Consider the following 13,253-nt stretch of genomic DNA (forward strand, 5'->3'; position numbering starts at 1 on the left):
GCTCCTATGAGTTCAATAACCCTCCTTCATGAGCTCACAAAGAAACTATTTATTATGCACATCGTCCAAACCTCAACCAGACCTCTTATGACATGAATCATTTTGAATCGTTAAAACCTGAAAACGTGGGAGAAAGTAAACAACAAAAGAAAACACATCCTCGTTTTACTCCTTTTCTGTCCGATGTATCTGTACAAATCCCTGATTTCACATGCAGGTGTACATGTATGTTGCCATGGTTACCACGGTTAGGGGATGTTGGCTAATTAAGCACACCGCTTAGGAGATCACTTCCTTGACAGCTACCGTAATCAGCAAATACATTTAGCTGTTTATCCTTTGAAATTGTTAGAAAATCACATTTTTCACAGCTTTCATAGATTAACTGCACAAAATGAGCAAACTAATCAGGGTTTGTTTGAACCCAATGAAACATGTTGGTGTGAAAGCCTTATCAAGCCAGAGAGAAGCAAAACACAATGCATGGGCTACACAGGTTTTCTCTGGAACTGCTCATTTTCTTACAATTATTTCGAGAACGCTGTAATCACAACCAAAAGAAAAAACCCTACACATAGTGGCTTTAAACAAGAACACAAAGTGAAAAGCCTCCATCTATGTCAGACATGTTGTTGCTGCATTCGGCCTGGATGCCTCCAGTCGCACGGATCTGCAGCTCACACAGACTGTCTGATCACAGAAAGCTGATGTGAATATTAGTGGGATGTAGCCTGGTCAGTAGGTGGTTAGCCGACGCACGTTTTCACACTCGCTAGCCCGTGCGTGAGCGAATGTGTATGTGAGAGAACATATACGTTGTATGTGTGAATGTGAGTGTAAAAGACAGAAATGCTGGAGTTTGTTTACAAGGGATTTGGCATTTACAGTGACATTAATCCTCCCCCCCGTTTGTATTCTGTAACAACTACTACCACAACAGTCATGACAGCTAATTCTTTCGGAAACTGTTGCAGATTCAATCGGTGTTATTAAATTGTTAATAATGCCAAAATCTGACAGGCAAACCGTGGGCTTTCTACACTGGAGAGAGACCACACTTTTTAATTAGGTAAGTAATGTGGATTTCTCTATATTTGAGCTCACTTTGAACAAAAAACAGTTAAAATCCACCAGCTAATGTTATGACGATAGAGAGAAAGCTACACATATATTGACATACAAATTCTAAATCAAAACCACAGAACCTGCCTGCAATCACCTCCTCTCAGGATGTACAGATTGGACTACTGTCTCAGTATAGATACCTTGCAATTTTAATCGATGACTGTCTCTCTTTCACATCTCACATCCAGCAGTTGGCAAAGAGAATGAAATTGAAACTGGGTTTTTATTTTAGAATCAAGTCTTTCCTGTCTTTTGAGGTCAAAAAGGGACTTGTTGCCGCCACTTTTACATCTGTGTTGGACTTCGAAGACACGATATAAATGAATGCTTCCGCTCAAAGCCTGAGTGTTTTAGATTCAGTTTATCACAGTGCTCTAATTAAGGTTTATCACTAATTTTAAATCTTTCTCACATCATTTTTTGCTGTACTCTCATGTTGGATGGTCAGATTTGACCACACAAAGGAAAAAACACTGGCATGTTCTAATCTATAAATGTATTTTCGGCTTGCTTCCTTGTTATTTACAGGTTTTTATTTGCACAAAACCTGCAAGTACTTACAGTCTACGGTCCCAGGATCTATGTTACCGTCTGTTCCCAAAGTTAGAACAGAACAGGGAAAGAAAGTGTTTAAATTCGCTGCTCCCGCTACCTCGAACACTTTGGAAAAAGTCCTGAAACTTCAAGAGCTGGTCTCTGTAAACACTTTGAAAGTGTTCTTAAATGACTTGGAGGCAAAAACATCCATCTGCAGATGTTCTGACAGATGATTCTTTTTGCTAGTTATGTTTCCGATCTCTGCTGATGTGTTGATTTCTTACCGTCTACATTTAATTTCACCATGTGTTATGATTGTGTGGATGCTGTTGTGACCTTGTCAACTGTGCTGCTGCCAGGACACTCAAAGACAGAGAGATTTTTCATCTCAATGAGCCTTTTCTTGGTTAAATAAAGGTTAAATAAAAAACAATAGAACATTTCTTTCTGTTCAGTTTACCTGGCTGCTCCTGTTTATATTCTGCCACTCAAACTTCCTTAAAACCGCAGGTGTCTTCCACAGACAGGTGAACCAGCCGTGCTTCTACGTGCTGCAATCCATTCCTTGACTCGATCTCACCTACGCACACGTCTACACATGCTACCCATAAAAGCCATCAGTGTGCATCGAACACTCCTGTGTGTGTCCACTTACAGACAGAAAGGCAGCAGAGACAGCAGGGTCTCTTTGGTGGGGCGGGCTGTGAACTCCGGCAGAGTCTGGATCAGTTTGTTCATGACCATGCGAAGGTAGCCCTGCAGCTGCTTCCTCCTCTCCTCCACAAACTTGGCATCCTGCAGACAGAGACAGCAAAACAGAGCAGAGAGAGAGAAGAAAGTGCTCCTTATAAATAATTGTTGAGGTCAAAGCTGCAACGTGCAACTGTTTCTGTCACATTCCCTGGCGATAATCAATATTTTTATATTGAACATGGGGTGCTTGACTATGTATAATGAGAAAGAGGCTGCTCATAGCGATGAACCCACAAACAATCATCACCCTACTCTGCAGTTCTCCTCGGCTCTCGATAGCTTCATGGCGTCTTTCAAATCATTGTTTTTGTATTCTGGCTCGCCACTTTAGTGTTTTGGTTCGATCTCACTGCTCTTGTAGAATCATTCTTGGCCGCAGCACCAGCTGGTTTAGTATGCATTCACAGATATGCTGGACAAATTCTGCCTTTCTCCCTGCCGTAATAGATTAAAATTTACCAGCCAAGTGTTTCTGGGTTTGTTTTTGGAAGGTCATAAGAGTTACAGCTGTTTATCCTTGACAGATTTTAATGAAGCGACAAACGTAGCAACTGCCGGGTAAACATAGTGGAGCAGCTAAAGAGCCAGATATTTCTCTCAAGGGTTTAGGAGAGTGGAGTGCAAACTGTACATGTACGACAACATAATGTATGAAAGGTTTCTAGACCGTGAAGGATGTTTAAACTGATATTTTGGTTGATAGATTAAAAAAAAAAAAAAAAAAAAAAAGAAACACAGAACTTTGTTTATAAGTTGCCTGATCATGAAACTCTATATTTCCCAACACCCCTTATTTGCCAAAGATTGGCTCATGTTCAAGACATTAAACATGTAGGTCATCCAGTCCTGCTGCCAGTGGACTGTGGGCATCAAAGTGAGGGTAGTAATTGCATTTAAAAATACCAGGAATGATGGCAAAACACATGACAAAATCAAAGACGAGCAAATGAAACATGGTTCAAAATAGTTTCATTTTAACTTTCATTTCGGTAACTTTGGCTGTGCTCTTTTTTTTTTTTTTAGTGTCTTCATGGTTTTGTTTTTTGCAGTACCAGTGTTGCTTCTCTCAGCTTCTGGCCAAATAATTCCAAGGAAGTTACAGAGCACAACAGGATAACTGACAGATCAAGGTATGAACCAGGGGAAGATGCTGGTCTGACAAACACATGCTCTCTTTTTTAAAGATTATTTTTTCAGGTATTTTCTTGCCTTTCCTAAGTTGAGAAGTGACAGATGAAAGGGGTAGCGACGTGAAGCAAGTCATGCCAATCGATCCACTGCTATGGGGAGGGGCAGAGCACCAACATTAACTTTCTTGAAGCAAAAAAAGTCGCATTTTTCAGACCGCCTCGTTGGTGTGCCAGATTCACATCCTGCAAAGGCGGCCTCTACGACGTGTCCCTCTGAGTTTTTCTGCTGTTCATACAAATGCTGTTTGGTTGCATTTAAAATCAACAACACTTTGAACTGTCATGCTGTCATTGACCGGAACGCCAAATCCCCACAAATCTCCTAAAGAGGGATGGTGCAAACACGCAAAAAAAAACTTGCATTTTTTAGGACTGACACATTTAATATTTTGTGTTTACTTTGTCATTTTGTGTCTGATGTCGATGAAGCGTTGTCATCTGAGCATTCAGACCCACTTCCACTGAGCGACTCTGGAGGCAGGGGCGCGCAGCCACATGGCCGGTGCTAGCATGGCTAATCGACATCCAGCAAGGCTCAGAACAAAGCCTGGGCAACGCTTCGTTTTACTCTCTGGTGCTTGGGACTGGAACACACAGCCATTGTGGGAGGCCAACATTTTCCTGTTTTTTTTTTTAAACTACTGCTTCTCTTTTGATCTGAAACCCCAGATGAGTTTAATTGTTTTGCATTAAAATACACATTTGATTGTTCTGTAAAAGAACAATAAAGAGTTTGTTGTACCACAGCTTGGAAAAATGAAGAGACACTTTAGTTTTCTTCTTCTTTTTTTTTTAAATGCAGGTGAGAAGAAATATTTTAAAAACCAATTCACAATCAAAGCACGGATAACACAAGGCTGCTGTAGATTCAAATTCATTAATAAACAGGTGCAATGAAAAGACTGCTGGTTAATAAATGTTTCACATTTGAGGCCCATGGGGACTTCCTTTTCAAAAAGTTACCTCCTATTTTCCCAGAAGCAATTAAATTCACACTCACACTTCAACAATGCTTGAAAAATAAATATAATCAAGGCTTTAGAGATAAATAAAGATGAAAAGACTGCACTTTCCCTCATTTTAAAAACTTGCTTGCAGCGAGGTGCACAATACAATCCATAACAGCTTTAATGGTCTCATATGGTGAAAATCAGATTTCATTGTGTTTTGTGGTTGTTAAAAACTTGGAGTTGTAAAGTAAAAGCTGCTTAGATATGACGATGTTTACTTCTGCCATTACTTAAGCCCCCCCACAGCCTGATAGCCTCCCAGCTTTATAGGCGGGTATGAATTTAGCTTCAGTGCTCCCTAAAAGCTAACTACCCAACAGACTTTGCACAATCTGTCCACTTGCTACTTCCAGGTGAGTCATCCAGGATGAGCAGCTGCCTCACAGTCCATGAGGTTTACTTTCTAGAGCCGCTTTTCCTAACTGTAAAATGTGTCAACCACAAGCAAAGCACGGCCCATGTTCTGCTGTTGGCTACAAGAGCGAACACAAGAGTCTTCATGCACGCCCAGCATTTGAGCGATGAAAGATCTACTGGATTACTTTTATTGTTGATCGCAATTTCCCCACAACAGTAGAAAAATCCTGATTGTTAGCATGTTGTGCAGCTAATGTTGCTAACGATAGCTTTGATTGTATGGCCACAGGTCGGATCAGTGTAGAATCTGTGATGCTGAGGAGCATTCAGAGATGGTGGAAGCTTTTATTCTGAGACCAGTAAACAAAGGCCTGGATGTGTTTCTGTGTTTTCGCCTGTTGTGCTTCAGTGTAACCTAAATTCAGTGTGTTTGCTTTTCCTCTGCTCTCTGTGCTCACATATTCCCCAAAAAGCTGTTCTGATTTACATATTTTTCTGTTCCTGTTGTCAGACAAATGAGCATGGGCTGAAGTGACTGAGATGCAGGCGGTTATGACCACATCTTAACCAGCACTTACTTCATAGTCATTTCCCAAACTGTGGCAATACAAATGGAAAGCAAAGGCTGTGCAGGCTGTGATATTTTTATGTCAAATAATCACTCAGAGAGAAAGTTAGAAGCAGTAAGTCCTGGACTTACACCCGTGTCCCAGTGCCAGCTGTGGCCAGCTGTTTTTCTCTGCGCTGTCAATCACACATGCAGAAAGAGTCATCGAAGGGATAGTACAGTCATCGTGAAATGAAACATCTTTGCAGTATTTTGAGCTGGATTTTTATTTATTTTTTTCTAAGGGGGATAATATACCTTTAAAAGAGAGAGCAACATACACAATAGAAAAACACAAATACAAAAAGAAATAGTTGCCGGAAAGAAGCCTAAAGCTGCTACTTTTATCCAGATGTTTTCATTTCTGTGAACTATGATGACGACATCTGGCCAATGGGAGTTTCTGGTGTAGCAACATGTAAAGGATCCCTCACTGGCTTCCCATCCAGAAACACTGTCTGCAATGAAACACAGTTCTGTGCACTGATGGGAAAATGTGTTATAGCGCTTTTTTTTTTAAGGTATCAAAATGTTATAGACGTGTGATATGACGTCATGCATCCACCCATCTACCAGTTTACAAGTACAAATTCACAACTCACTTTCCACTCAGCTGACTACTGCATCACTTCATGTTTTGCCAACAGTGGCGTCACTGTCACATGCTCACTTGTGAATGCAACCTGCCTCATCACTTAAAGCTAATTAAAGACAACCATCAGCACTTCTTATGTTGTCGTGTCCCAGTGCTGAGTCAGTGACTGTGTGTGAATCACTGTGTGCAACAACTCGTGGAAAATGTGGTGACAAGAATTTCCACAAATGCATATTCCAATTACTGAGGCATATTAGCTGCCTTTGGCTGCATATTTATGTCATGGCATTTTCACGTTTTGCCCCTCTGAGCCTACAAGAAAGTTGGTAGATGATATGCAGCGCAGTGTCCAGAGAGAAGTAGATAAGATGTTCACTGTAGCCCCAAGTAGAGGATAAGTACGTACGTTTAGGAGAGTAGCAGTGGATAACTAAACTCTGCTGCATGCAGGGTAAAAGAGACGGGGCAGGAGCGGGTAAATCTGATGTGTCAGATTAGGCTGTGCATGCCAGCGCGGGTTTCATGCTATGTCAACACAATAAGGGACACCCTGACTGCTTTCACGGATGTCAGAGCAGTAATAACACTAATGGACATCATGACAGATTCATCCTCTTGTGGAGACAGAGAGGAGGGCTGAAGAGGCCAGGTGCTGTCTCTTGTTTGCAGAGAGGAACGAGAGGGCAGAGCAGAAACTGCTGTGGCATACTGATGCTGGTACAAGGCTGATTCTGTCCTCTTACATCTGTCTGCTTACATGCAGCCATCTCAACGCTGCTCTTTCCGAGCTTCCTCCCCTCCTCTTCTTTTTTTCAACAGCGCGTATGACACGGAGCCTTAATAAGTCTATTTTTATTTATCATATGGGCACATATACGAACATGAAGGTGTGCGAGGCTTCGTTGGAGCATCTTGTGGCCTATTTCTGTCCTCTTCAGGCGCTTCATAAATTGCACACATCCTGTTCAATCAATATGAAGGAAGACACACGAAGCTTTGTTACAGGTTTAGTCAAAACTGAAATAAGCTTCACAGTCTTTACTTTTGGAATCTGTTTTAACCTCAAAATCTGAAATCATCCTTTCGCTGCATCGTGGTCTGCTAATTCATGGATTCACAGATACAACAAAAGAGCTCTTTTCAAGAAAAACTATTTGCCAAAATAGCCACAGTTCGCTGTAACTAAAGCTAAAATCTATTTTCTCCAATATGTGAATAAAAACATCTTTTCTGATAGTCCCATATCTAGTCGACTTGACTACCTGAAGCGGTGGTGTAGCTGAGTCCATTTACAATAAAGAAAAGACCTACTTAGGATAAATGTCTTGGCAGATCTCAGGAGCTGCTATCTCAGCTTCCTACTCTGGTGGAATTTCTGCAGCATGATGTGGGTGGTTAAGCTACCTTTAATTCACACGCTTAATACCATTAAACCATAAATTAATTTACGACATGGCTTTGAAAATAAACTGTAATCACAGACTGTACATAAAACATGGCTGTAGCCTGCAGGTCTGAAAAGTGAAGCTGATGTGACATAAACGTGCGTTTTTCTAACAAACAGCAAGGTTCACTCTTTAGGTTGCAAGGAGAAGTCAGTGTATAGTCATATAGTAAGTCATTAGGCCATTTTTGTCTGCAGGAATTTGCAAACTGTTTTAATGAATGCTGAACTATTGTGTAAGAACCCTTCAGAACGTCTTTTTCAAGGTAGAAATATGTATGTGCTCCACACCAGGTACTTCTGAGCGGCCCTGAAAAACTGCTTTGTGGGTCTCAATGCAGATTTCTTAAACTCAGAAGGGACAATAAACCCTATTTATCGATGTCCTTGCCGAGATCTTCACCTCTCAAACATTGCCATCTTCAAGGTAAACTTCCGCCTTCACGCTAATAAGCCCTCCATTGTGCTATTGCCTGTGCGCTCACAGAACTGGAGGTTACTAACTAGAGGTTAGTCGCTACTATTTGTCATAGTCTCGGCGTACTTGGCGTTGACATTGCGGTGGAAGCTGTCAGATCCTACGCTACAATGAAAACTGAAAAACAAAGGGTCACCTTGTAACAACCCCCAAGTTCCTAAAGTGGAAAGGCGCCTTACGAGAAAACAACCCCACTTTTATTTGATTTGCTATCCCAGTAAACATTTTCCTAATAGGTTTATGGTCTCAATCACTGGTTTCATGTCTCCTTTAAACAGCATGGTGTTCATTTTGTAAATGATAGTCTCATTTAGAGTAAAATGGGTGATAAAGCAGGGGTGACCAATCGATTGTCTGGGCGTGTATAGTATCCTCAAGTTCTCAGTCAGAGACAATCTAGTTCAAATTGAAAGGAATGCTGAAAGAATGCATTCAGTTTGTAAAGCATTTTTCCCATTACCTCCTATAGAGATCACTCTCTGCTTCTGCAGGTTGTATTCCCTACATTTGCAGGGCGATACAAATTTATTGCTTCATGCAAGCATGCATTCGCTCATGTGGTTATGTGAACGAAATGTTCCACGATACAGGATCATGGAATGGTCGTGTAATGGCAGAGAGGAAATCTGGATGTATATATACAGTACTTACACAAGCGCGCGCAGACACACACACACACACATACACACACACACACACACACACACACACACACACACACACACACAGCACCACTAAATGTCACTTCACAGAGAGCGCCGATAAGCAGGAGAGGGGAGCTGTCAATGGAAGAGAAGCGTAAAGTAGTCACATATGCGTCAGGGTCTTCACAACTGCTCAGTGAATTTGCTGCCAGCTTTTCGCCATTCAAGTCTGGAGGAAGGAAAAAAAAAACCTTCAAATACAACGTTTGAGCTAAATTGTTGCCTGGCAACAAAAAACACTTTCAGAAGTGAAAAGTAACTACACCCTATGGTATTAAACACATTCCCCCCCTCCAACATAAAATCAATGCTTTTGACCAAAGACTTCGATCCTGGCTGAAAATCTTGAACTACTGTGTGTTTACAGTGAAACATTTTCCTGCTGTGGCTTTCTTTGCTTCTTGTTTTTTTTTTTTTCTTGCACTGTGGAAAGAGAGAAGGCAAGGATGTAAGACTCCATGTGATGGAAGTCCCAAGCTGCTGTCTTTGCAATACAGACACTTGTTATAAGGAGACGGAAAGCAAAATTTGAACAAAATGCTCTCCAAATGTAAATCCTGCCCTTGTTGCCTGGGAGGTATTTCCTGGAAACAAGTTTCTCAGTAGCTGAAATACAGTCTCCTCGGTCACCACGTTAAACAGGAGTATCAGCCCGAGCTCGGATTTAACCTGCAGTCCACTTGAATTAAATGACAAAACCCAGCTTTGGTACACGCAGGCAACAAAACAAGGTCAACACTTTCCACCAAGTCAGCCCACACTGGACCACAGCGGGGTTGAAGAGGCTGCTCTCTTGATGCTGTGTTTAAACACTCGCCAAACCGCGGGTCCTGGCCATGCATAAAACATCACAGGCAATTCAGGAATGCTCATACAAGACCTCCACAATGTGTCCTTGTCATAATTAAAAGCATAAAACATGTATATTGCATAATATGTGAGCACAACATACTAGGACTGGTTAATAATTCACTTTGTAGTTTCTGATTAATTAATCAGGGCGGCCTTGGCACTCCCTTCACTATCTCTGTCTTTGTACGTACAGATGTGGCGACTGCCAAGGGCCAACGGTGCTATTGTAAGTGCCATTTTTTCTGGCATGATTACATTTCAGGACGCTTACGTAATGTGAAACTGGGATCAAAATCGTCCCAGCTACCAAGTCCTCATTGCCATTGTTGTAAATTAAATTCAAACAAATGCCTGGCATCTAAGAAAGCATCAATTAATGATCTTCAATGGCTGTTCTCATCTCGCCTTTACTCCCTTGTGTAATTGTCATCTTGCGTAAGTAAGCATTAGTGTGTCATTTTAAATATATTAGTGTTAATGAGTGAAGCTCATGATTAGCTAACATTTTGTCAGCAATGACATACAGTAAAACACCAAATGGCATGTTGTAAATATGTTTAATCATGAGAGAGACAAGACGAAGAGAGATGCACAAACCTAGTGCCAAACAAGACTATCAACAGCATCGACTGTAAAATAAATCTTTAGTGATTACCAGTGTTGTTTCAAAGCAACACCACGTCTCTGTGCTCTGGTTAAAAGCTCCAAGTCCGATGCACATATTACTACACTCACACTGGAAGCGTAATGTGGTGGCTGCAGCTGTCACCATCATGGCAGTGCCTGACTCTAATAAACTCCTGGCTAATCTAAAAACTGAGCAAAGAGGTGGCGCGTGAGTTGAGCTGAGGCGGGTGATGCAAACATCTCCAGGCCACGGACTGTCCTATAACAGCATCCACCTGTCACTCATACTATACACAGCTTTAAGCCTTAATACATTTTAAATGAGTGAGTTGCATAAAAAAAATCACCCCCTGTCGCCTTGTCATGAAAGGGGAAATTAGCCACAGAGACCAAAACATGTTTTGTGTACCAGGCTGTAAACATGTTTATATCTGCTGTAAATGTTGACATTGTAACATGCAGGTCTATCTGGATTGACTCGCTTTTGAAGCCTGCTTCAAGTGGCCATTTCAGGAACTGCCGTTTTTGGCACGTCCGAGTTGGCCTCATTTTTCAGCCCTTGCTTTTATTGCAACAAGGTGAGGATTTAAATCAGTGAACACCAACAAACACCAAGATATTCAGGTTTTGAGTGCACAATATGTAATTTCTGCTGCTAGTGCTTTCTCAGTTAAAACTAGAAAAGCACTCGGAGAGCGCAGACTTCCGCAAAGCAGCTCATTTCCACCATATTGTGATTTCCAGCCAGTGTTGAAGTCCTGGATTCATTTTATCGACACTGTTAGATTCATGGATAATCAAAACATACCTTTAGCATTTGAGTTAACATTGATGTCATTAATAACAAGCTGACAGAGTGATGAACAGTCGTTCTGTACTCTCTAATATTTTGTACACTTACGTTATTTCTGCAGTTACTTACTGGCTTTTAAGCTGTTAGCTAACGCTTTGCTAGGTTGGCATAACGACAGCAATGTTATTGTTAACATAAACAGACAAGGAGTAACTTAAGCTCGGTTATCACAACTTTAGCAATGCAACGTAACGAAAAGTATGACCGACACAATGATGCACGCGTCAGTCATCATGACACACGGCAAAGAGAGTTAAAGTGAAACAAGAGACATGTTGAGTCATCCTTAATGTCACAACGCTGTTATGAACTTATCTGTCAGTAGCTCTGCTCAGCCCACTCCTGTGATGTATCCTGGCTGTAGCTTCCTCCTGTACTACTGAGAAGCCAGCGGTGAGGAATGAAAGACTGAATAGAGACAGAGCTCCATCTAGTGGACAAATGGCGCAACGACAGCATTCTGCGCAACTGTGACACTTAACAGCATTTATTCTTTTATGAGAAAATAACCAGATGGTAACTTAGAATATCACCTAAATCTAATCATCTGTTCATTGTGCCATTATTAACATTTACTGAAAATTTCACAAAAAGCCGTTCCTAAGTTATCTTGCTAACAAACAAACAAACCAACAAACAAACTGATAAACACCGGCCAAAACATGACCTCCTTGGCGGAGGTAAGAATATAAAATGTAGTTTCATGAAGTTGTGAAGTAATGTGGGATCATGGGAGTTGTTGTCCTCACTGCAATAGCTGACAAAATGTATAGGATGTGACTTTCTGTGGGTTTAAGCTTTTTTTGGAAACATCTGGAATAATGTAAGCACACAAGTCAACAACATATGAAGTCATTCTAGCTGTTTTTATACATGTTAATGTAGAATTGTGATATAACTTTAATTTACACTGCAGTACAATACTGCTACTACAAATCCTCAACATAATGCTGTGTGAACAGGTTGTAGGATTAACAGATACTAAAAGTAAAATGATTCACTCTATTCCTCTGTGCTCATCACAGTTCTGTGATGATGTTCAAGTTAGATCCTCAGACGTTTTATCTGACCTAATCTGAAACATTTATAACTGTTAAAAAGAGCACAAACCCTTAGATAATATCTTCTCAAAGCCATTCATACAGTTGCACTTAATTGTCCCCACAAAAACTAAAACAGGTGAAGTGGTTTTTGGATGATCTGTTTCAGAGAGTCTGGTCAGCCTTTACATCTCTGCAGCAGACACGTAGAGGACTAGCTCACAAGGAATATCATTATATAGTATTTCTTTTTATTATAAAAGTACATTTTCTATGTGGTCTGAGTGGCCACTTAAAAAATAGTTTCACACTTCTCACATCTCCCCTTCCCTCTCCTGGAAAACGAACAGCACAAAGTCTGAAAGGAAAAAAAAGAGAAGGAGATAAAAGCTGCATCGAAAGTGAAGTGATTTTATCAAAGCTGAGTGCCTGTGAGTGACTTGAGTGAGCAGGAGGGGAGATGGTGATACAAGTGGCCAAAGGAGAGAATATTGCATTGAGGGAGGAGGATATAAAAGAACGGCATGCTCCTTTGGACAGAAGCCACAAAATCAGAATGAGGTAAAAACCCTGACAGCTGGACTCTGGGGTCTGACAGCAGCATGGCTTTGATGTCATCATTGTGGCCCCTCTCCGTCTCCGCGTTAGCGTCGGGAGAGATTTGACAGGCACGACTCTGGAACATTTAGCTTGTACGCCGGGCCTGGCCCCTGACAAATCAGCTGCTTAGGAGCTGTCACAGGCGGCGGGTGTGCATCTGTATCTGTGTGCAACATCATCTGTATTGTTAGGTTACGCAGCTGGACAGTCTGGCCTACAGCGTTTGCAGAGAGACAGTCTCATTAGCTCAGCAACAGAACTAAAGAGACACAGATTCAGCAGTGAGGCCAAGAGGCACAGTCTTGATGATGTAGAGGCCTCACAGGGAAACAGCCAGCGCTGTCAGGGGTCAGCTGGATGTTGTGACATGAGCCAACTTCTTGTTTCTTTTTTTATTAAACCAAATTAATCCACATGATAATGCCCTTAACTGTATTTACACAACTGCAACTGTCGTGTTAACCATAATCTGAAATCTCTC

The 13,253-nt window shown here is 41.3% G+C and overlaps 1 protein-coding gene across 1 annotated transcript in view; it reads right to left on the reverse strand.

Annotated features, from left to right (window-relative positions):
- Positions 1-13,253, reverse strand: part of snx29 (sorting nexin 29) — a 189,315-nt gene that overhangs the window by 13,841 nt on the left and 162,221 nt on the right. Inside the window, exon 20 of the mRNA XM_008297682.1 lies at positions 2,318-2,457. Within this exon, the coding sequence (XP_008295904.1) occupies positions 2,318-2,457 (140 nt within the window). The remainder of the gene's footprint in view (positions 1-2,317; positions 2,458-13,253) is intronic.

The sequence above is a fragment of the Stegastes partitus genome, unplaced genomic scaffold (genome assembly GCF_000690725.1).
Source record: "Stegastes partitus isolate 25-593 unplaced genomic scaffold, Stegastes_partitus-1.0.2 Scaffold1237, whole genome shotgun sequence".
NCBI classification, from domain to species: domain Eukaryota; kingdom Metazoa; phylum Chordata; class Actinopteri; family Pomacentridae; genus Stegastes; species Stegastes partitus.